The sequence below is a fragment of the Ixodes scapularis genome, unplaced genomic scaffold, assembly GCF_016920785.2.
Source record: "Ixodes scapularis isolate PalLabHiFi unplaced genomic scaffold, ASM1692078v2 PGA_scaffold2__306_contigs__length_199485367, whole genome shotgun sequence".
Lineage (NCBI taxonomy): Eukaryota > Metazoa > Arthropoda > Arachnida > Ixodida > Ixodidae > Ixodes > Ixodes scapularis.
In genome coordinates, this window is record NW_024609857.1 from 179,645,759 (window position 1) to 179,671,575 (window position 25,817).

At 46.1% G+C, this 25,817-nt stretch overlaps 1 protein-coding gene across 1 annotated transcript in view; it reads right to left on the reverse strand.

Annotated features, from left to right (window-relative positions):
* Positions 1–750: 750 nt before the first annotated feature.
* LOC121836673 overlaps positions 751–25,817 on the reverse strand; it is a 56,635-nt gene continuing 31,568 nt past the window's right edge. The window contains exons 11-12 of the mRNA XM_042291632.1: positions 19,904–20,032; positions 751–831 (exon numbers count right to left, since the gene is read on the reverse strand). Coding sequence (XP_042147566.1) covers positions 751–831; positions 19,904–20,032 — 210 coding nt within the window. The remainder of the gene's footprint in view (positions 832–19,903; positions 20,033–25,817) is intronic.

Genomic DNA, 25,817 nt, shown 5'->3' on the forward strand with positions numbered 1-25,817 from the left:
GTTTAAAGTGGCGAACTTGTGCCAAAACTAAAAGGGTACAAAAGATAATAACAGAGCGTCGCGGGCGTCGAAGTCGGCGTAACAGCAGAGTCGAACGCTGAGGCGAGACTGACTGCAGATCAGCACGCGGAGTCCCTTATGTACGAGCGTTGGGTTCTGTTCTGGAACAATCGGCCTATTTTGTTCGGCGACTGGAACATTCGGAACTCGATCATACGAGAATATTCTCGAACACACCAGAACGCAATGTTGAAAGAACAAATAAAAGAGCTTTCCACTGACTGGAATCGAACCCAGATTTTCCGCGCGACAGTCAAGCACGGTAACCACTCGGCCACGCACGCGGTCGCTCGCCGACGAGCGTGGCAATATATTATGCTCCAACTCACGCACGCACACAGGCACACAAATAAATACACACCCATACACAAGTACCAACGCACGCACGCCCACGCGCCCGCACTCACACACAGACGCACGCGCGCACGCATGCATACACCGACACGCGCGAACACGCAATTACGCAAGAAACTGACTCGCACGCACAAACACACACACCTACATGCACGCAAATACATGCGTACCACAAATACACGCCCCCCCAACACACACACGCACGCACACGCGCGCGCGAGTGTGCTCACAAAGTTTTGAGATTGGCGAGTCCTAGCTAGAACCTGGACAGACCACAGTAATCTCAAGTGCGCGAATAGTTTATTGCGCGTTTCATAGTGATTTCTTTATTTGGAGTCACGTGTCACTATCCGTTGGAACTGTGCTAACTGCGCTCCTTTGTTGCGGCAGGTTGACGCACACTTGCTGAAGACATACCTGTTGAGAAGGCAGAAAACGAGAGGTTTGGCATATTTCACAAACGCAGCTCCTTTAAACAATATTTACGAAATGAAATCACGAAGAAATACAGTTCTTACGCGTCGTCTGGGAAAGTTTACATTCAGTTCCTCATTAAGATATATAGACGTATTCTAGACGTCTCAGATCACAAGATTTCACAAATTAGGTGGAGCAAGAACACTTTCAGAGACTCAGCCCACGGAACTGTGGAAGAGATAATGGATAATCAGTTTTACCTAAAATTGGAGACATGTTGCAAGGTGCTTTGTATTACCGCAGTATATAACAAATAATTGGGGTGAAACCTTGTGGAAAAGTGCACATTAAATTGAACGCTTTCGTAGCATTTCAACAGCATCAACAAATAGAGCTGGGACGAATGCACTCATTAACTGGGCAACCGACATTCAAGCAGTCTATACTGCATCAATAGTAGTTCAAGTTCAAATTATAGTAATTAGAAAAACAATACTTCTTCCTATATTGTCTGCAGAAAGCACATTTCAATTTATTTGCATTTGTTAAGCAGCCCTGTATTAGAAATAATTCCGCCAGTTCACAAGGTGACCTTGCAAGTGAAACCGGCGCACTTAATACGAAAATACCCTGCTTTTTGGGGGCATACCCCCATCTCAATCCACGAAAATACAATGGCTAAGTAAGGACAGGTTTTACGTAACAGAAATGAGTGTGTGCGCGTAAGTCTCGTCGTTTTCGCCTTTTGATTGCGGAGGCTGGCAAGCGACATCCATCGGCATGCATCACTCGACTATGGGTCGTTCTTTTTTTTTCCTTTTTTTTTCTGGGTGGGAGGAGGGCGGTGGTTTTGTGTGCGCGCCGCAGCTTGTAATATTTATATTTCACAAAAAAAAAAAAGGAGAAAAGAGGTAGCGGGAAAGCTTCTGTTGCAGATGGACTTGGACTGCACGTCCCTTTAAAGTTATGTGTTAGATCAGGGCATCATGGAAATACAAAGTGCAATATACAAATTATAAAGTATCTTGCACATTAGTTTTGCTTAAAGCAGTACAAAACACAAGAAATAAAGACTCTATATATATTTCTTTTATCTCACTCCTAGATCTTCGTTTTTATTCAAGAACGATATCACTCTGCACCAAGTGCTCTTGCGTCCTTTTTTTTTTTAATATGATAGGGGTGTTTTGAAGGCTGGTATGGTATTCGATTCTATTAAGCGAAGAATAATCGAGGTAATTGAAAGGTTGCTTGGCGTAGTTGGTTCTTATTTTCGGTGTTTTCCGGGTGTTAAGTTTTTCCCCCATATTCAATATGAGATAAGGCTTTTCGGATTTAGGTGCAGCTAGTCTTTTTATATAAACAGGAACAATTAAATTAATGCGTTTTGTCAGCTTTTAATGACGCCTTTTTTAAGTGTGTGTTTGTACGTAGGTAATGCCGGTGCCCCCGAAAGTAAAAATATACGAAGTAATCATTTCTTAAGTCTATTATTTTGTTGTAGTTCACCTTGCTTGTTGTACCTCGCACTATTACGCCATATGACATTCTTGAATCGCATAACGAATAATAGAGTAATTTATTTAAACAAACTGGGAGAAGTTTACGAATTTTGTGTACGCATCCTATCGCTTTTGGTTATTCAAAGCAGTGCTTGTGTATGCGTCGACAAGTTAAAATTTTCAAAAACCATATGCCTATAAATACTTACTCTTTGACGTGTTCTAAAGACACTCCATAAAAGTGAATAGAAATGGGATATTTTTTTATTGTAATTTGGGCTGAATAGCATGTTTCAAGTGTTCTTTTAGATTGTGCGCCTTAAAGAATGCCTTCGTATTATGTACGCACATTATTTATTCTATGGAGCCTTGTATGGTTTGCGTATTACCGCGTGCATAACCGAGAATGAGCGCTTCTCCGACTTCTAGAAGATACGGGCCTACACTTATTCGAGGGTGATTCCACGTCAGTTCATGCAATGGTGGTCCGGGTCATAATTTTGATATTTTTGTTAAAAATATATATGAAATCCATGTTCTTGGGAGGAACGTGAACGTCGTAACGTTTTTTTTCGCTGAGATATAAAATAGAGAAGCTCGAGGCGTGGAAATTGAGAAGATTTCGCTATGCTACTTTGCACAGTCGTCATTTTCTCATCGAAGCTTTCACGTTACCATAACTTTCCAAATAAATTTCACAAGAGATATACAACACATACCCAAAAAGGTAAAAATATCAATAACATATTTCAATGCAAACAAAAAAGTCAAACATGGCATAAAAACACGTTTTAGAGACATATTCACCATTTTTTTTGGCAAATAAACTATCTTCTATAATACTTCACAAAACATATGAAAATGCGCGCTTTTGAATTATCTTTACGAATGTATAAAGATAATATGCCCACCCTTAATTTTCTTATTGTTATTAACGCGGAAATGCGGCTGATTTCACAAAATATGTCTAGAGTGGGCATCAATATTTAGAAAACTCCATCTTTTATTTTTTTTTATACTCCCCTTGGCAGTTTGCAGTGACATGAACTGACCTGTGATGGCAAAACATTGAGTAACATATGACCTCCGAACGGGAAAAGCTGCGACAAAGCTTCACTCGGAGCGAGCCGACATCTCGTTATAGCGGCTTTGTCGCATAACGTCCCCTTCATGAAAGCGTCAAAAGCTGGAAAGCGGGACTCTGTCGTAGAGAGCGGAAAGTCGTGCTGTTCCGAGCATTGCTTTATCGTTTTGTGACTATACCTCCCCCCCCCCCCCTCCCCCCTTCCCCCGCCCTGCCCTCTTCTTCCCGCCCCTTAACACGAGCAAGAAACGCCTGCGAACGTCGCTGCTTGCGGTAGTTAGTAATCGTAAGCACATCACATTGCCTTGAAACCCAAAGTTGTGAAGAGTCAATTACGGCAAAATAAGGCGAGAGTAGTTGTAAGGGAAAATATGCATGTCAGTTGGTCAGGAAACATTTTAATCTAAACCCATAGACGAGGAAAAACAAAAACAACGGACAGTGCGAAACGAACTCAACTCTCAAACGCCGCTGAACTTATTCACAAGAAGAACGACAATAAATGCATGTCCACGCGGAAAGAAATAAAATAGGGAAGATCAAGACATGCGACAGCAAAGACTTGACCGAACCTAAACAGACAAACTAAATTACTCCAAGGTTAAGGACAGCAACGGGAACGGGCACCTCTCCCAAGGACCTGAACAGATGGGCTGCACCACGCTATGCGAACCGACCGAGACCGAACCCCTAAACCCCTCTTCTATTTTACTGCCGTAACCCCCTTCCCCAACACACATACACACACACACACACACACACAAAGTACACTCCAACACCGAAAACCCCAAAAACATTACAATATAAAAAACTTTTAGAAGGTAAATAAAAAAGAAAAAAAGGCGGCTGGCTATTGCTATGCTTACAGGAGACTCGGTGTCTTTGGTGCTCAATAAGCGGTACTACAAACAAACAATACCAGCTTAACCATGCGCGACGCACCGATTATATCTACAATGGAAGACAGAAGTTAATAACCACAAGGACATTTTCTTTCCAAACTCTGACCAAATATTCGGAGCCGGGAGAGAGGAATTCAGAACCTCTCAAATAGGCGTTTGCGAGGACGTTTGAAGTTCTGTCATTTACGAAGCGAGTAAGAGTCTAGAGTCAAATCGAACAGCCATGGCCCAACGATTCAGCACCGTGGGATTGTTCTGTGTGGACTATCTACGGAGACACAAGAAGAAAGTGTATAGCGATAAGCACCTCGTATCGGTAGGGAGCCTCAACAAAGTGCGGTTGGAAAAGATACTGGCTCCACGGACAGTGAACGAATCTGACCTTTTATGCCAACATTGCTACAAATACCTCCAGAATGAGATTGCTTCTCCTCACAACGTGAGTACATCAGACTCTTCTTTCCGGGACTCTGATGAAGTTCTGGCTGAAGTGAGTCAAGAATTGTGTGCTGCTAGTCCGTCGGTAACTCCATATAAACCACGTAAAACCATTAAAAAAAAAAAGGCGCGAAGCATATTTGAAGAAAAAACAAGCTCAAGTGAGTTCTTCTATTAGAAGAAAGCTGTCAGGTGTTTATGGATGAAAACCGGCGACGACAGTTGTGAGCACTCCGCGGAGTGGTTTGAAGCGTTCCGTGAAGCGCTGAAGGCATGCAGTTCCCACCAGGAACGGAAGCGATTGCGCACGCTTCTGCCACCAAGCATCTCGAAAAAAGAAAAATTGCGTCTGGTGCCAGAAGCGACTGCCTACATGATTGATCAAACAAGAAAACTGAAGCGTAAAGGGGGTGTATGGGCAACCCCTGATCCCTACATGGGGGAAAAGGCGAGTGCAGAAGACGTGAGAGTTGCACTTGAGTTCTACACACGCGACGACCTCGCATGCTCTATTCAAAGCCCCAACAAAAAGGACGTCGTCAAAGCCATGATCAACGACAACAAGACCAAAGTCGTAAAAAGGGTTATGACCCGCTCTATTAAGGAAGTTTACCAGCTGTTTAGGAAGGACCATCCCCATCGAGAACTAGGCATCTCCAAGTTGTATTCCCTACGACCAAAATGGGTAAAAAAGAGTCCCGACCATGAGGTGTGCGCTTGCATATATTGCGTCAATATTCAGTTGCTTTTAGCGGCAATAACAAATGCCTCACAGGGGACATTTACTGAAGACGACTTCAAGCGAATCTACCTCTGCAGCGCTCCACAAAACGATTGCTTCCTGCGTCGTTGCGAAAAGTGCCCAAAAATGCAGAGCATCTCGCTGCAGTCGCTCCATCTCGACGAAGACGAAGAGATCTGTTACGCGTTATGGGACGCCGGCGAACTCGTCAAAAAGGTTATGGACACTTCCGCTTTTCTAAAGGAACTGGAGTCATGGAGCGAAAAGTGTATGAGGCATTCTTAGATCCATGACCTTCAACGAAGCCTGATACGTGACACAAGAACCGCCTTACCATCCAAGGCAGTGATGTTCCACTTCGATTTTGCGGAAAATTGGGCAGTCATCTTCCCAACCGAAGTGCAGAGTTTACATTTGAAAAAACTCAAGTGTCTCTCTTCACATGTGTGGTTACGTCCACGCAAGGCACGGAAAGCTTTGCCGTTGTCAGCGATGACACGACACGTGACACAGCTCAGGCTCTTCTAGCCACAAAAGCCATAGAAGAGTATGTTGATGAATATTACCCGCTCTTTTCTGAAATACTTTTTGTATCAGACGGAGCGGCGGCGCATTTCAAGAATCGCTTCCAATTGCACGAATTACCTCGGAAGCCGTACTCTTTGGCAAGATGGATCTTTTCAGTCACTGGACACGGAAAAAGCGCTTGTGATGGAGTAGGCGGTGTTCTTAAACACCACGCAACGCTCACCAACTTGAGATCGTCGCTCAACTCAACGATTGTCATCGTTAAAGACTTTGTGGAAGTGCTACGTGAAAAAAGTAATAAATGTCTGCATGTTCCACCTGTCTGCGGAACGGGTTCGAGAGTTTCGTGCGGTGAAGCAACTAGAGTAGGCCACCGTAAAACCTGTGAGAGGAATACAGGCATCTCATCTGTGGAAGTCATCATATTGTCACGCTCGTCGGCGAGCGAGTGCGTGCGTGGCCGAGTGGTTACCGTGCTTGACTGTCGCGCGGAAACTCTGGGTTCGATTCCAGTCAGCGGAATGCTCTTTTAATTGTCCTTTCAACATTGCGGTCTAGCGTGTTCGAGAACCTTCTCGTTTTATCGAGTCCTGAATGTTCCAGTCACCGAACAATCTAGGCCGATTGTTCCAGAACCCTACGCGCGTACATAAGAGACTCCGCGTGCTGATCTGCAGCCAGTCTCGCCCCAGCGTTCGAATCTGCTGTTACGCCGACTTCGATGCCCGCGACGCTCTGTTATTATCTTTTGTACCTTTTTATTTTTGGGACAAGCTCGTCACATTAAACGTTTTTTCTTCCTGTTTATTTATTGGATTTTGGTCACCACCCGTGGCATTTTGGTGGTGGTGCGGGGTACCGCATGCCCGTGCAGCGTTCCCCTCCAAGGGCCCGCAGTGCAAGTCCGATTCCCGGCTCGGTGAGAAGACCACTCACCGCGGAACCTGAAAGTCGGACCAGCCGCCGCACCAAGAGAGATGATCCTGAGTACGGTTTGCTGCTGGACAAGCCCAAGCCAAAGAAGACGACGATATCCAACCCGTCGCAGAACCCCGCCGCTCCTGCCGTCGTCTACCTACCCGTCGCTCCTCAGGCACCGGCTCCCTTCCACGGTGAAAACCACGAAGACATCGACGACTGGTTCCAGCAGTACGAACGAGTGGCCCGTCATAACGGGTGGACACAGAACAGTGTCTACAGAATGCGTACTTCGCCTTGGAAGCAACCGCCCGGAACTGGTTCGAGAGCCACGAAGCTTCGATCATTTCCTGGGAGCAACTCAAGGCTGAGTTGCGAAGAGCATTCACGAACCAACAACGAAAAGAACGCGCCGAAGAGCTTCTTCAAGCGAGGATCCAAGGCCCTGACGAGAGCGGCGTTAGCTTCGTGGAAGAGGAGGAGGAGGAGGAAAAACTTTATTCAATAAGGAAAAAAAAAAATTGAGCGCCGTGAGTGGAATCCTCACGTCCTGCGACTGAGCAACCGCGCCAATCCTGAAGCATCCGAAGCAAAAAAGCTCAGAGTCTTGATGCGCGGCGTGAAGCAAAACATTTTCGGTTGAATTGTGCGAAGCCTGCCTACCACAGTCGAAGGCTTTATGACGGAGAACACCAACATCGAACGTGCCCTTCAAGCACGAGCCGCTCACTATCACCGAGTTCCCGGTGTCGGTTCCTAGTTTTCTTCCGGCTGCAACACCACGGACATCCACGAGATAATCCGGAACGTCGTCCAGGAGGAGATCAAGAAGCTTCTACCTGCCGCCGCAAGCCCAGCTTCGCCCTCAATCGCCGAGATTGTCAGGGAAGAAGTCCAGCAAGCGCTGCAGCCTGAGGTTTTCGTCAGCACCCCTCCAGAACCACCGACGTTGAGTTACGCAGCAGTGGCCCGACGGCCACCGCCTTCTCGTCGTACCTATGTCGCGCCGCCCCGACGTTGGTCTCCTGCGCCGCAGCACGACCGACGCCACAACGATAAGGTCCAGCACGCCTGCCCGGAGCCTCGCGCACCCCGCAAGACCGACGTGTGGCGAACGCCCGACCGACGCCCTCTGTGCTTCCATTGCGGGGAAACAAACCACACATACCGCCAATGCCCATACCGACGACTCGGGCTGCGGGGGTTCCGCCCGAATGACCCACGCCCCCGTTATGGTGAACGCCCTGCGACGACCTCAGTCCCCCGAGCCTGCGTGCCTCCGAGAGTTCCGGTCGCCCTCACCGCTGCGTCCAGCTTCGCCTATGCACCCACCACGACGTGAAAGCCTGTCCCCGCTTGCTCGCTCCTCGCCGGGGAAACTAGGCGCGGCAACCCCTGGAGGTGGAGTTGCCGAAGACGACGGACGCCAAGATCCTCCACGAACGTCGGGGGGGCCCCACTGAACGTTACCAGAGACCAAAACGACGACCCTCCAGTGGTGTTCAATAACCTAAACGTCGTCATCGACGGCCAAGACGGATCAGCACTCGTGGACACCGGAGCAGACTACTCAGTCTTGAGTGGGTGGCTCTCCCGCCACCTTCGAAAAGTCACGACGCCGTCGGATGGACCTCAAATACGAACCGCCGCAGGGCACCTCATCACACCAATCGGGAGATGCACTGCTCGCGTCGAGATCCGCGGTGAGACGTGCCCTGTGAAGTTCGTCGTTCTACAAGACTGTTCAAGAGACGTTATTCTCGGCATGGACTTTCTGTGTGAATACGGCGCCGTCATCGAGCTTGGTGAGAACAGATCGACGCTGCGCAAGCCTGTATCGTCTACAGAGAAACCTCGAACAGCGTTAGCCGCCGTCCGAGTTGCTGCCGACCACGTGAACCTGCCGCCGTGATCAAGTGTTGTCGTACCCGTTGTTACCGATGCAGCTACCTGCGGCGGATTTGGTCTTTAAGGCAACCTTCAATTACTCCTAGGAAGAGGAATAGGCGCCGCAAGAGGAGAGGCTGAAGTTCAGGATGGACGCACCGTGGTCTTCGTGACGAACTTTCAACAAGAAGCGCAACACTTCACGAAAGGTGCCGCAATAGGCCACGTCGAAGAAATTCGGAACTCCGCCGAAATCGCGGCGATTGCTGAAGAATTATTCCCACTTCAGCACAACATTACGCCGGCAGCGCAGCTCTACATTGACCCCAAGCTTCCAGGCCCGAAACGACGGCAGCTATGTGACCTCCTCGCCGAATACAGTGACTGCTTGGCGACGTCGTCGAGGGTGCGCCAAACCGCCATTGCGAAACACCGCATCATTACCGAGGACGACGCGTGCCCAGTGCGTCGATCGCCGTACAGAGTCTCCGTTAAAAAAAGAAAGGTGATCCAGGAGCAAATGCAACAGATGCTGAACGACGACATAATCCAACCTTCAAGCAGTCCGTGGGCCTCTCCAGTTGTACTGGTTAAGAAGAAGGACGGAACGTTTAGGTTCTGCGTGGACTACTGGCGGCTGAACGCAGTGACGAAGAAAGACGTCTATCCACTCCCCCGCATCGACGACACGTTAGACCGGCTGCGCCACTCCCGATACTTTTCACCCATGGACCTGAGGAGCGGCTACTGGCAGATCGATGTCGACGAACGGGACCGAGAGTAGACAGCTTTCGTCACGCCAAATGGGCTGTACGAGTTTAAGGTGATGCCTTTTGGACTGTGCACGGCTCCAGCAACTTTCCAGCGTGTCATGGACACCGTGCTGGCAGGACTGAAGTGGCAGAGCTGTCTCGTCTACCTCGATGACGTCGTAGTGTTTTCCAGCGACTTCGACGAGCACTTGCGACGACTCCGAGCAGTTCTCCCAAGCCATACGGACCGCCGGACTCACCCTGAAGCCGTCAAAGTGTCGGTTCGCCTATGACGAACTGAAGTTCCTAGGTCACTTGGTTGGTAACGAAGGCGTTCGCCCCGACCCAGAGAAGACTCGCGCCGTCGCAGCATTTCCAACTCCGACAAACAAGAAGGCCGTGCGAAGGTTTCTTGGACTATGTGCCTACTATCGGCGCTTCATCCGGGATTTTACAAGGATTTCCGCTCCGCTCACAAAGCTCACGAAAGACGCCGGGAAGCTCGAATGGGCCGAGGAGCAGCAGCAGGCATTCGGCGAGCTGAAGCGACGACTGCAGACTCCTCTTGTTCTAGGACATTTCGAGCAAGATGCGGAAACCGAAATTCACACGGACACAAGTAACGCTGGACTTGGTGCGGTACTGGTTTAAGTGCAAGAAGGCATCGAGCGAGTTATCACCTACGCAAGTCGGACACTGTCGAAGGCGGAGAAAAATTACTCCACGACTGAGAAAAAATGCCTTGCGTTCGTCTGGGCAATCACGAAGCTTCGTCCGTATTTGTACGGGAGCCCGTTGCGTGTAGTCACGGACCACCACTCGCTCTGCTGGCTTGCGAACCTCAAGGACCCGTCAGGACGCCTCGCTCGATGGAGTTCAATATGACTGTGGTCTACAAGTCAGGCCGCAAGCACAGCGACGCCGACTGCCTGTCCAGATCCCCCGTCGAAACACCTTCCGGCAGCAGCAACGATGACGACGAGCGCTTCCTAGGTGCAGTGAACACCGACGACATGGCACGACGTCAAAGAGACGATCCTGAGTTGCGCGCGCTAATCGAGCCCCTCGAAGGACGAGGGGGTACTGTCCCCCGTGTCTTCTCGAGAGCCCTGCCGAATTTCGTCCTCCGACAAGGTGTACTTTACAAGGAGAACTTCGGAGACAACAGCACACCATGCCTGCTGGTATTCCCTACCGACCTTAGAGCGGAGATCTTCCAAGCCTGCCACGACGACCCGACGTCCGGACACTTTGGTTACAGCCGTACGCTGGCCCGAATCCGTGAAGGGTATTACTGGCCCAAGCTGCCGAAGACCGTTCACTTCTACACACGGTCCTGCCACGACTGCCAGCGACGCAAGAAACCGCCGACGAAGCCGGCAGGTCTCCTGCATCCGATCGCTCCCCCGACCGTACCGTTCCAGCAGATCGGAATGGATTTACTTGGTCCTTTCCCACCATCGACGCAAGGAAACAGATGGATTATTGTCGCCACAGATTATCTCACACGGTACGCCGAAACGAAAGCCCTTCCTTCAGGGACTGCTGTGGAAGTCGCCAAGTTCTTTATCGAGTCCATCGTCCTCCGGCACGGCGCTCCCGAAGTTTTGATCTCAGACCGTGGATCATCGTTCATGGCCCAGCTGACGCAAGAAATCCTTCGTCTCAGCCACACCAGCCATCGGCGCACCACGGCGTACCACCCGCAGACCAATGGGCTGACGGAGAGACTCAACAAGACCATCGCCGACATGATGTCCATGTACGTCGACGTGGAGCACAAGACATGGGAAGAGGTGTTGCCGTACGTCACATTTGCCTACAACACGGCCGTGCAAGAAACCACCGGGGTGACACCCTTCCAACTGGTTCATGCTCGCAAGGTAACGACAATGCTGGACGCGATGTTATCCCACGAACCGGCTGTCGACGGAAGCGACGACGCCCAGCTGGTTGCCCAACGGGCAGAAGAAGTCCGCCAGCTCGCCAGACACCGTATTCAAGCCCAAAAACTTGTCGTCACTGGCCGCTACAACCTTCGTCGTCGAGACGTTCACTTCCAACCCGGAGACAGGGTGTGGGTGTGGACACCGATCCGCCGCCGTGGTCTCAGTGAGAAACTTCTGAAGCGCTACTTTGGACCCTACAAAGTACTTCGTGGACTCGGGGATCTGAACTACTAGGTGATGCCCGACGGAACACGGACTTCATCACGCCGCGCTCCACGACCGGAAGTCGTCCACGTCGTGCTCCTCAAGCCGTACTACGCGCGATAAGACTGCGACCTGTGATCTTGTGCACCGCTTGATAGGATTGTTTCGCGAGCCTAGGTATGTTCCCATTCTATTGTTTTTTTCGCTCTGTTTTGTTGCCCTTTTACGTGGCATCGAGACGATGCCTTTTTAAAGGGGGGAGTAATGCCACGCTCGTCGGCGAGCGACTGCGTGCGTGGCCTAGTGGTTACCGTGCTTGACTGTCGCGCGGAAAGTCTGGATTCGATTCCAGTCAGTGGAATGCTCTTTTATTTGTTCTTTCAACATTGCGTTCCAGCGTGTTCGAGAACATTCTCGTATGATCGAGTTCCGAATGTTTCAGTCGCCGAACAATCTAGGCCGATTGTTCCAGAACCCAACTCGCGTACATAAGGGACTCCGCGTGCTGATCTGCAGTCATTCTCGCCTCAGCGTTCGACTCTCCTGTTACGCCGACTTCGACGCCCGCGACGCTGTGTTATTATCTGTTGTACCCTTATATTTTTGGCACAAGTTCGCCATATTAAACGTTTATTTCTTCCTGTTTATTTATTGGATTTTGGTCACCACCCGTGACAATATGCCGAGAGGCCGGATGTATACATGGCCACTTGCGCAACTGAGAGTTTTAAGCTTAGGTATGCATAGTTAGCGAATTTGCCGAGTGGGGCCGTTTTGTTTTTGTGAATTGTAAGCTAAGTAATGGTATTCCAGCCTAAAGTACATTTGCGTGCCAGTTATACTAACCCCTTTTGAAAAAAAAGAATTTGAAAAATATAAAATACATGCCATAACTAACGCTCAAAATATTTGGTGCTGTGCGGCAAAGCCGCTATGACGAAGACGTCGGCTCACTCCGAGTGAAGGTGTGTCGTAGCATTTCCCGTTTGGAGGTCATATGTTACTCAATGTTTTGCCATCACAAGTTAGTTCAAGTCACTGCAAAGTGCCAAGGAAAGTAAAAAAAAATAAAAGACGGAGTTTTTGAAATACTGATGCCCAATCTTGCCACATTTCGAGAAATCAGCAGCATTTCCGTGTTAATAACAAGAAGACAATTAAGGGTAGGCATATTATCTTGATACATTCGTAAAGAATATTTAGAGGCGCGCATTTTTATATATTTTTTGAAGTATTATGACAAATGCTTTATTTGAAAAAAAAATTGTGAATATGTCTCTGAAACGCGTCTTTATGCCATGTTTGACAGTTTTGTTTGCATAGAAATAATTTATTGATTTTTTTACTTTTTTGTGTATGTGTTGCATATCTTTTGTAAAATGCATTAAAAAGTTATGGTGACGTAAAAGCTTTGATTAGAGAATGATGACTGCGCAAATTAGCATAGTGAAATATTCTCGATTTCCACGCCACGCTATTTTCCACGCTATTTTCACGCTATTTTATATCTCAGCGAAAACAATTGTTACGGCGTTCATATATAGCTTAAAGGGGCCCTGCAATCATATTTAAGCGTCTACCTTTTTTGCGGTTTCCACGTCTCTGGTGGTTCGGGCAAGCCAGCGGGCACGGAGAGAGTAACTAAATATCAGTGCGTCATATTTTAACCTGACGACGCGGAAACCTCCTCCACCGACGAGGGCGACCCGCGGTACCGAAAGCGCGCAAAATGTGACGTCTTTGGTCCTGGGCTTGTCACTGGTCAAAGCCGCTAAGAGCTTTTTTTTAGTCGAGATACAAAATATAAGTGTCGCGAACCGTTTCAATTATGTATGAAAGTAGTTTTTGTTCACTATTTTAGATCAGAAAAGCAACAAATGCAGTTTAGAAAGTACGGAAACGAGAAATGACCCGTCGACATACCCGCCACCAAGCGGCGGCAAAAAACGGCGCATACTAGAAAAGGCTAGTGGAATGAGGCTACGACAAACGAGGAGCGTAGAAAGGTCCCGGATGTACGCGGCGGCGCTGTGGTCGTGTACCGGCGCGAGGATCCGACCGGTTCCGAGCGTTCCGAAGGCCTTCGGCGCGGGCCCTGTCGGCGATTTGGCCATTTGGGGGTGCGTCAGCGCGAAGTGGCTTTCGTTCTGAACTGATCTTTACCCCGTGTTTGCTGTCGTTTGTGGCCAATGAAATGTTATGCCGAATTAGTGTTTAGTCGCGCTGCAAATGCAATACGAGCTGCCCTGACCGCCCGCTTCATACAGCCTATCCAACACGTGCTTTAGTGGCGCCCTCTCGAGCCGTCGGCACGGAGTGCGGCAGCCGTGTGCGCTCGATGAGCTCACTACTCCTCCTCTAGTTCAAGGCCACTCAAGGCAGGACCTACGACGTCATGAAGGAGGTTATTTATTGAATTTGCCTATAACTTTTAAAATAAAGCGAAATATGAGAAAAGAAAAGTTGGATTAAGTTACTACGTTCAGTACGCTCAGGTTCAGTGCAAATTAAAAACCAGTCAAAAAGTCATTGCAGGGCCCCTTTAATGTTCATGCCAAGAACGTGGCTTTCATATATATTTTTAACAAAAATATTGAAATTATGACCCGGACTATCATTGCATGAACTGACGTGGAATCACCCTCGATTGTAAATATAAGTTGACCAAGTTGACCTTGCCGAAGCAGTCTCGCCCTTTTTCACTCCCGATCATTCTAGGGCAAATACGCTGCGATGTTCGCTGTTGCTGTTTCAACGAGCGTTTTTTTTTTTTTTTTTGGCTGTCGCATAAGTTTGCCGAATAAACCTTTATTTTCATTTTACGCTTCTCGAGATTTTTTGATAGGTGTGCAATCCCGCATTCTGTCTCCGGGTTGAAAGTGGACGTCACGACGGTGGAGGTTCTACCGGCCAGCGTTGACACGTTATTGGTCTTGACTCTGAAGTCGGTCGTGACGAATATTGTCTTCTCGCGGTCCCGTTATTCAACTTTGATCAGCAAGTAGCCGATTTTTAAGTTCATCGACGTGAAGTATCGGGTGTGGAGGAGCCGGTATAGTGTGTCGTCCATTCAGGGAGTGCATAAGCGTCTTTCTTTGTTACGGCGTTCAGCCGCCGATAGTCTACGCAAAATCCCAGGGTTTCGCCCTTCTTAGACTGGCACAACCGGAGAAGCCCACAGGCTGCTTGGAGGCTAGATGATGTCGTCGTTGAGCATGTCCTGCACTTGCTCTTCAATAGCGTCCCTCACTTGTAAGGAGACTCGGTACGGCGTCAGGTGAACTGGCGGCGCGAGAGAGAATGCGCCGTCGTCGGGAGAGTCTGAGTGTGTCGGCATGACCGCGCTAGGCTCCTTATCTACTTACTGCACTCGGTATCTAGAATATTCGACCTGGAATGTTCGAGAGTGAGCTAGTGTGAGACTGACTGGGCAAGGTCATGATGTCCTCCTTATCTTTTTTACACTCGGATTAATAGTAAACTCGAATCTTCTAGAAGTACGAAGAGGCGCTCCTTCTCCGTCATGCACGCGGGAATATTATGCTTGCGTAAAACCTCTCCCAGTCTAGTGTATAGAAACAAAAAACAGCATTAAATTACTTTTTTTCATAAAATAAAGTAAAGAAAGCGTGTCTCAATAATATTATCTATCGAAAAAAGATTGCCGGAGCTCGTGTGATTAACTTTCGAAGTTTTTGGACTCAAAAAACTTATCAAAACGTAACAACAAGCAGGGGCTCACTGTTTTTTACCTAAAAACGAGAATCACCTTAATAATTTATTTTTTCACACACTATACAATAGGCACACAAAAAATGGAATAAAAAATATTTATATATCATAAAAGAACACATTTTTATTTAAGCAGGGACAATAAGTAAAACTAAGTAAAATACAAATCTTGCTTTAGCTAATTACACTTGAAGAAGTATTTCTTCATGCTTTAAAGGGGTACGCAAACAAAAATTGAGATATTCAAATTTCGTTCAAAAATGAGTCAATCATGACGGTTAATAACCGTAAGTGATAATCGCACGCACGACTGGCTATATTTTTCGTTCCAAACAGTGCACTCGAGCAAGCGCTCGAAGAAACGCGAGCGGAGAGCGCAATGCGTCATGGGATATCCGGCGCAAACAAAAACAGAAAAATTCGCCGTATTCGTGACATACCAAGGCTGGCGTGGTTATGAGCTTTACCCTTGGTGGCGCAGCGCATTACAACCGGGCCGTTAGAAGTATCCATAAGGTGACGAGTGCGTGGCTGGCCCCAGGAGCACGTAGCTTCCACAACACTGCTAGCTTAGGGCTTATCGGGGTGGGGAAAGCAACTTTTGTTCTAGTTTTGAGCGATGGGCTAATCTTCTAGGGGGAGAATGGCTGTGTCCGGTTGCACGAACGAGGGTCCGAGAATGAGGGAGTCCTTCCTTTCCGTCTTCTTGGACCGTTTGGTACAATGCGCGAATTGTGAGTTGAGCTAGGAGGAAGGCTAAGAAGGAACATGTTGAAATTCCAAAGGGCGGCGCTGCTCCGAAGTAATCTGCTACGGCACGACTACGCAGCAAGTTCCCCAACGTTGCTAGATTACCTTCCAAATAAGCTCTGCATGCATCCACCGGGCGCAGACTGAAAGATCGTTTATTTAGCTTTAAAATTAGTTTTCTTGTTCCTTTCAACGAAAGACTGGCGTTTTTGAGGTTAGGGTGCAACATGCAACAGATTCAAGCTAGTATATGAGCGCTGGAATTTCGTTTCCCTACCCCTTTAACCGTAAAGAGAAAACGACGCGGCAGATTGAATGAATAAAAAAGTGCAGAGCCTTCAAACATGATCTCGGAGCCAATGGCGCACAGGATTCTCATAGGTGGGTTTGTTACACGACGGGACGGCGCGGAGAACGCGGTTCATGAGCCCTTTCGAGCTTGGGGCATTAAGAATTCTATGAAAGGATTCGTCCCCGTTTGTGGGTGACTAACGGAACTGAGTTGTGTGAGGTGTATTCCCCATAGCAATGGGTATTTGTTGATAAAATTGGTTGCTTCTCTCAATTGTATATACGCCTTCCTTTTAATAACTCTCTGTTCAACTTCCTTATCCACTTTTATCACTCCCTATTTTCTACAATTAACACTTTCTAGCCTCTCTAAACCACCTTTACCGCCACTGTATAGCGTCATCCTCTCCCACGCAGTTTCTGCATTTGCTTCAAGGTGTTTGTCTTCTTTTCGGGGGGACTGGTGGTCGAGGGTGTCAACGCCCTGCAGATCGGGACGCGTTTAACAAAAGTTCGTGCTCCAGAGCCCAGGAATTATGGGTTCAATCCCCACCGCTGCCTGTTTTGATCCGAATCAGCATCGTACCAGCGTGCTGTACAGTATGACGGTTGCCGCTGCGTGACGCATGCTAAAGACCAGGCTATGACTGTGGTAAAGACCACAGTCGTAGCCTCCTATATAGTGACAAAGCTTGGCAGATCACCACGAGAAGCGGCCGCCAAAACAGAAAAGGTGGAGCGGCAGACGAAAGATGAGGGGAGAGCCACGTGATCGGCGCCCCGTTGCGGTGAGACGCCGAAACACACTTCTTCTGAGCGATCAAGTGTGTTTCGGGTCCTAGTAGCTGCAAAAGCTGTGCGCTGATGTCCAGCTTCCCCGAGAAATAACTCTTCGATGCTCTGTGCTACGAGATCCTCGCTCTCCAAATCTGCGACCGGGCACTCTATGGCTCCATCGTTGAACTGCCAGGATTTGTGAGTATAGAGGAGGCTATGCCACACTCTAGCAGTGCCACTGCACCGGCTAAGTTTCTTATTTACAACGGAAACACCTGAGCCGACTTGCTAGAGACAGCGTCTCAGCTGAAACTTGGTGAACCAAAGCAGTGCAAAGGATGGTGCGTGCGAGCGGCTCGAGACGTGGCTTGTGTCCCGCTCAGGTCGCGCGCTGGCTTTGGCAGTGCTTTCGTTCCCCAGTCTCAGCTAAGACTCTGTTTCTAGCAAGTCGGCCCTGATGCTCATCGTAGCCGTTAAACGTCCTGCCGTCTAAACATACATGCAACGCAATTATTACTCGAGGTATTTCTATCGTTCTGGCATTTTGTTATCCGGAATCTCTTGCCCGCACATTTTTGAGGCTCGCTGATGTTCGGTTTCAATGTAACTCGTCTACAGTGGGCTTTTTTTTTAAAAGCTGCTGGCACCGGATTTATTGTGTACTCTTGCAGTTGCTTTGAAATGATCCCTAGATATTATCCTCAAAATTCAATGCTACGTAGGTGCAGATTTGGAAAATAAAAACAATTTCTGGAAACCGAATTTAAAGCTTCATCGTGTGTCAAAGAATCAAGATCATCTGGCGGGCTAGCTGGTTGATTATTATGTTGAATTAACAGCGCAAATACTACGAGGAAGGACAGACAAAGGAAAAGGGATAGAGCGCTGATTCAGCACTCTATTCTGTCTCCTTTGTCTATCCTCCCTCGTCGTATTTGAGCGGTTAATTCAACATAATGTGTCAACGAAATTGATGGCAAAATGGTGCCCTCCTTGCCAAAGCGCTTTACTCTACAGGGTGGCACAAAGCGAAATACAAGGTTTTCTTTTCCGCAAAAATAAACTAGGCATCGTCGAACGCTCTTTCTCCATCCAAAGCTAGCGCTAGAGGTCACAACTTGATGCCAATGTTTCAGCCCGATTCGATATCTTACTCATAAGTTATGTGATTTTCTGAAAATTGCAATGGGAAAATGGCGGCCGACGGAGTTTTCGAATACATAGGGCTCCATGGCACCAGAAACCAAAAAAGCGAAAAAATGTACTTCATTCTCTCATTGAAATTAAAAAAAAAAATCACTGATACCTTTTGAATAAGGTATCGGATCGGGCTGAAACTTTGGCATCTGTTTGTAACCTCTACAAATACCTCTGGAAGGAGAATGAGTGTTCGGCGATGCTTAGCTTAATTTTGCTGTAAAAAAAACAAAAAAAAAACCCTGTAATTTTTTTTTGTGACACCCTGTGTTTATATTTTTTTGAGCGAGTAAAATTTTGGAAGCTGTGATATGTTGTAAAACTTTCTTCTCACTCATAGATGGCGTAGATGCTTGCCCACCTACAGCGTGCCTCTTTCTCTTCGCGCGTACCATGTATCCATCTTCCGCAAGCGGACGGCCCCGCAATTAATAGTTATAGTTTTTTAGCAACATTTTGCAATCGCTTCCGGGATCTAAATTTGTAATTTCATATCTCAAAATCTACAGCGTCGTGTGGGTGCCATCGCTGTAAATATTTGATGACTGCACAAACAATTTGTTGCAGACATGGTCTATATGCGGAAGTTCTAGATTTTTGAAAGATCGACGTCATCATAAAAAATTATTAAAAATTAAAACAGCGCAGGGACACGGACAAGAACAAGAAAGTAGACGAACAAGGCGCTGTTTTTAAAACAGCGCCTTCTTAGTCTACCTTCTTGTTCTTGTCCGTGTCCCTGCGCTGTTTTAATTTTAATAATGAAATACCAACTAGCCCAAACTTCTACGTTGATAAAACAGAAGCGAGGAGAGGCACGCCTCGGGACGAGGACACGACTGTTTGACGACCGCGTCCGCGTACTAAACATTGCTTTCTCGATGACAATTTATTTCTGTCTCTGCACCTTTCCAGCTTATCACGTACCCGTCCGAAAACTCTCTAGTCATTGGACTGTAAATGTATAAGCTGAGTCTAATATTCCGGAGAAGGCTGTGCACGCTCAAATTGCCTTGCACGACACAGTTGGCGAAGATGGCAGCTCGCAGTAGGCGATTATTGGCATTGCCGATCACGCCATCAAGAATCGTTCGACGAAATAATGTTAGGGTTGTCAGTGGTTCTGTAATATCGTCCGGTATTACACAATTTCGATTATCTTGCATCGGCTTTTCCATAAATTGTTAGGTTGTCTAAAACTTTAGTTCACACAATAAACTATTATACTAATTCAGTTTGACTACTGCAGGCAGCACCCTGCAACGCAACTGTATTGAACGTGTATCTTAGTATATATATTTTTCTTTTCCTGGAGTACTATTTACCCACCTTTGGAACTTATCTTTAGAGTTCGTGTATACTTTGAAAGTGTATTGTGCTTCTGTTCAAGGAATACTGAGAATAAAAAAAACAGCCCACCTGATGCGATCCACATAGCATTCCATCCGGAGCTCCTTTTGACATTTCATGAAACTGTTCGTTGTAATCTGGGCAACAACTAGTTTTACAGATATCCAGGGTCTTGGAATCTTCTCTCGCTTCTGATGGCTTGGTAAATCAAATGAGAAAATTCAAATCAGAAAAACTTGGTTACACGTATTTTTTAATTGATATCCTGTGAAAAGCTTTGAGCTGGTTCCGCTCGAGTATTTTGAGATATTTCGAAATAATTCACATAAATAGTAGCTTTAGATTATACGCATGTTCAATATATCATGTGTCACCCAGCTATTCGAGTTCATTACTGACCTTCATGTCAACACTCATGACAATCACCCGACCGATATCATCTTCATCGACTTTGCCAAAGCTTTTGATACTGTCCCACATAGTCGCCTCCTCCTAAAGCTATCACGACTCCGCATCGGACCGTGCATTCTTAACTGGATCGCTTCCTTCCTTTCTAATAGAACTCAGTCCGTAAAAATAAACGCTTCTCATTCTTATCAATGTTCAGTATCGTCTGGTGTACCGCAGGGGAGCGTTCTTGGGCCTCCTTTATTCTTAATATATGTAAATGACCTTCCTTCTTCATTAACGTCCACCATTAGGCTTTTCGCTGATGATTGTGTCATATACAGAAAGGTATCCGATCATTTAATATTGCAAAATGACCTTGACAGGATCGGAACTTGGTGCACCGACTGGCTCATGAATATTAATGTCTCAAAAAGTAAACACATGAACATTTCCACATCGCCAAGTAGATCGTCTACCCAGTATTTCCTTCAAGGACGCAACATTGACAGGGTGTCCGTTTACAAGTACCTTGGTGTCCACTTTTCAGAAACGTTAAACTGGTCTTATCAGGTAGATTGCATAGTAGCAAGTGCTCATAAAACCCTCGGCTTCTTGAAAAGAAATATATCTCTCGCACCTCCGTCCACTAAATTGCTTGCCTACAATTCGCTGATACTTCCAAAACTAGAATACGCTAGCGCTTTCTGGAGTCCTCATCAGGCATACCTTGTTGATAGACTGGAGTCCGTCCAGAATAAGGCAGCCCAATTTATTACCTCTGACTATTCATCATTCACTAGCATCACGTTACTAAAAAACAACCTCGGTCTACATTCTCTTGAGAAACGTCGATGGCTGTCACGACTATGTCTGTTTCATACCATTTTCAATAGCGCATCAACTTTTAGGCAAACCTACTGCAAACCGCCCTCCTATATATCACCCAGAATGGATCACCAACTCAAGATTCAGCCGCCCAAATCACGCACACTATTATTTTCCTCATCGCCTGTTGTCATGTGCATTAGAGATTGGAACGTGTAGCGAACCCAGGGTAGTCCTTGTTGTCGGGCTCCGCCGGAGCCAGGTACTGACCAGGACATCAGGAAGATGGGCCTCGGAAGCCGGGGTACTTTTCGAGAGACCTTTAATTTACATTTTTACAGTTGATTCAAGACCAGAGAAGAGAAGACATTTGCTTGTCAAAGTTCGCTCATTTTAAACACTTGGTTCTCCCTAGGTCCCTAGGTAGGGACCCCCACATTGGTGGATAGTCGGCCAATCACAGAAAGGTACTAATGTGGCGGTGCAGGCGAGTTGGTTATGTATGTTGAAAGTAGTGAAAGCGCTCAATAAAGACGAATACGACGACGGAGAGGCAAACAGGACGAGCGCTCGTCCTGTTTGATAGTCAGCGCTCGTCCTGTTTGCCTCTACGTCTTCGTATTCGTCTTTATTGTGCGCTTTCACTACTTTCAACCCAGAAAGGTGTTCAGTTCAAAAACCGCCCCACATTCCATGATTACGCAGACTCAGCCGCCGTAAACGCTTCACCGTCGGTCTAGACGGCGCCGAAAGTCTCACCAAAACACCAACTCGTTGAAATTCACGCAGCTGGTCAAAACACCGCCCGGGCCCAAAACGTGACGTGCCGCCTTTCGAGCCTTCGTGTTTACGCGTTGAATGAAGGCGTCCGGATGACCTCAATCGCCCCGGATCGTGCCCTGGTGTTTCGGTGGTGAAACGTGAGACGTTGTTTTCTCCTCTTCGGAGGCTATATCCAGACTTGTACACATTATAGTCTGGATATATCACGGCGCCTGTCTTGTGCGTTCGCTGGGCAGGCGTGCTTCCGAAGCGATGATGGTGCCAGGCTCGCTGAGTAAGATGACCTTGAACCCGCGAGAGGCGTTCGGCGAAAACAAACGGCCCGATGCAGACATTCGGAAATGGTCCGGGGCCCATTCATAGCACCGTTCATTACAAACGATATGCCATACGAAGTGGTATCGGAGACTAACCTAGCAGCATATAAATTAAAATGTGAACAGCACATTGGAATGAACAGTTAGTAAGCGGTCTCTACCTTGATATTTATTTGCCTTGCACGCTGTTGTATATTTGTGCATTTTCATCTTGATCTTTTTTGCGTTAATTTTTGTTTACACCCATTCAATTATGTCGCAATATATGAAATTGCAATGTTATATCATGTATGTGTTCTTTTTCCTGCTCTTTTGTGTGCACGCTTTCCCCAGTGCATTTTTGTGCGTATTATTCTAAGATGTAAATAGTATATACGCGAAAATACTGTATTGAAGTTCTAATTGTATATTATGAATTTCCCCCTCATGTAATGCGCTCGCAAATCGAGTGCCTTTGAGGTAATAAAATGAAATGAAATGAAATATATATTTATATAAACACCTTGGGAGAGTAATTTATGTGCTCAAACCATTATGTACACGCACTATCGGGTTATGCACAGCAGTTCTGAGCATCTGATAATCAGTGTATCTGTGCGTTTGCTGCGTATACGGGTGTTTCAGCGAAGGTCATCAAAAATCCCTAAAAATAGGGCGGCTAAGAAAAATATAATAAATCAACGGAGACAAACTGCCAGCGACGGCGGACGCCAGAAGTTCAAGAAACAAACTAATTAGCTAAATCATTAGATAAAGTTTACTTATTAACTTTTTAAGTAGTGAGAAAAAGCATATGGTTTAATGAGAAACCTGCTCATAATAATTGAAAATCAAATCAACTCATTTTAGAAAGATATAAGAGAGTGGCAATATTTTATGTCGTTCCAAAAAAAAAAAAGTTGAATGTGGACGCGTTTTTCCAGCATTTACGGCCAACAAAGCTAGGTAAAATCGGCCGACATATCCAAATTAGGAAAACATATAAAACACGTGGTTCCATAAATACAAAGGCCAAGGTTTTTTCACGGCTTTTTTTTTAGATATGGGATAAATCACAATAACTACTAACTAAATTGTGTCTATAAAATTACAGCTGCGGCGCCAGATACAGGCAGGAAGTTGAACGGAGTAGGCGTTCTTCTATCAACGTCTGTGGTGCCATGAGGGGCCAGGGTCTCGGCCCCATGACCAAAATAGATAGAAGGCTTACTTCAGAAAATACAGGGAGATATTAAGTAACGTCACGCTTCCAAATATTTTGAACGGGCCCTTCCCCTACTTATTTTGTCTTGCAGCAAGACAACTGCACGGTGCAGACATCAAGCCCTGCCCCAAAGAGTCCAGTCAAACCGCAGTAATATGGCCTTTTGTCTGTGCTCCAGACATCAATTTTAATCTGTACTTTGTGCTTGGGGATGTCAAATATACATTGAATAATGTGATCTAAATTAATATACGTGCAAAAAAAAAAAAAAAAACGAAAGCGAACAAAAACGATGGAGGATTTGTGTATTGCACACCTTCAAGAGCCCGCCAAGTCCGCAAACTTGATCGTATAAAATGTCTAGGGATTAATAAAACATTATCTGTCGAAGCTTTACCTGCACCGCGCTTCCCATGAACAGCTTTGGAACGCTGTCCTCTAAGAATGAAACGTAGCAGCGAGAGAGCCTACAAATGTTTGTGATAAGCTTTCTAGCCATCTCTTCCGAGACGCTTGGGAAAAGTTTTGAAGGCTGGCTGTGAAGCGACATGTTACTGAAAACGAGGCTTTCTAAGAGTTGTGGATAGCGTGGGCTTATTTTCATTATAATGAAAAGTGCCCTGAGCATGAGGCTGCTTCGACGGGTGTTCTTTTTTTTCTTCTATCCTTTGCTACTCAACAAAATCAATAAAATATAACCTAGCATTGTCCACTCTGAGTTTAAGAAAACAGCACAAAATCTTGAGTAAAAACTAACCTCACATTTAGGGAGCAATAAATTTGCGCATAAAAAAAGTATTATATACCATACCATTAGCTATGATAAACAGTTTACATCCACGTTTCGCGCGCGATGCTGACAAGCAAAGGCGCGATTGTCATCGGCATTGTTGCAAGATCAAGCTTTAAAATTAGAAATGCGGACAAAAAGTTCCGTACACCCCGGTGATATCAAGATGAGTAGCTTCCAAAAGCCCGGTTCTCAGGGGGAGACAACGCTCGAAACGCCCCGTGCGGTTGCTTCAAGTGTACGGCTTATACCAGTGGCTAGATGTAAAAATCTGAGCAGAGGCCACGGCAACTACAGTCTAGTTCCTCACAATGGGAGGACATAAAGCGCAAAGACTATGTTTTGCGTGATTGAAGCAAGCTATGTATCACGAAATGCTTGTACTACACTCTGCATCACTGTGGGAAAAATATTTGATTAAAATATATAAACCACATTTATTGGACTTAAACCAAATGGATTTGGTTTACACCAGAGAAATAAATTCATTCAAATTTGCCTAATTTTTTTTATTTCAAAATACTTCTTTTGTAATAAATGTCTTTCTAATCTCCCAAAAAAATTTGTTTTTGATGTGCCGATCTCAGGCAGCAGTGTACAAAAAGAAATTCGCGGTAAATTCAGTTATGTTTTAAGGTAATTATTAAATTTTCATTGTTTATCAGGGTTTAAACAAAAATTTCAAGTGACACACATTTTTTTTTACGACTTAACCATCTTCAGACGCCTTTTAGACCATAATCAGCTAAATTTATTAGTTAGTGAAATAAGTCTATTTGCTTTAAAACATCGAAAAATCAATACCTAAGCAACCTCATAAAAAATATTGCAACCGTTTTTCTTTTTTTAAATTACTTGTTGTGAACACATCCAGCCGAGGTGCTATTTGGCCATTGCTCATGCTTCTGTGGTCTGCCATAAACAAAGTATGAACGTTCTCTAGGCCGCATCAAAATGGAGGAGCAGAAAAATTATTAACCAACAAAGAATACTGGCTTTTGAATTCGAGCACCATTCAGAGCGCCAAAGGCGGTTTTTACGATCTCGTAAAATTGGCGGGAATATCAGGGGCGTCAAGCAGGCTATACTAGCCGATGCCAGATTAACATTCGACGCATCGGTCTTTCTTTCTGTGTCCGTATCTTTGAAAATCTATCTTCGTTCCTTCATGTGTGTGCGTGTGCGTGTGTATGCACCCACACTATTGATTTTCTCTCCCGGCCTGTTTTGCTTACAATAGTGCTCCACGTAAGGGACGGACAAAGTAGAACGGAGAAAATATTGTCAACGCTCCTCTTTTCCCAGAAGAGCACCAGTTTTTACTAGTTTCAAGCTGAATCTGAAAGTTTATATTTTGCTGACCATGAAACAAATTTATGCAATTAAAAAAATCAAAAGTTATTCAAAAGGTAAATAAATCTATATTTTCAAGGCTATTTTTCTAGAAAGGAATTATCTAAATAATTTAGAAAAGCTTTACTGTAAATTAGGATGAAAACATCTTGATTTTATTTTTCACCTTCCTGTACCAACTTAAACTTGGCGTTTGTAGACAAAACGGTAGTCTCGATTTGGTAGCCAGAGCTTTTATTTTGTTGGCTTTGCTCTCAAAATGAAGATAGCTTCACAATATGCATAGAAAACAGCCAGCGCGCTCTACACACATCTTGCGAA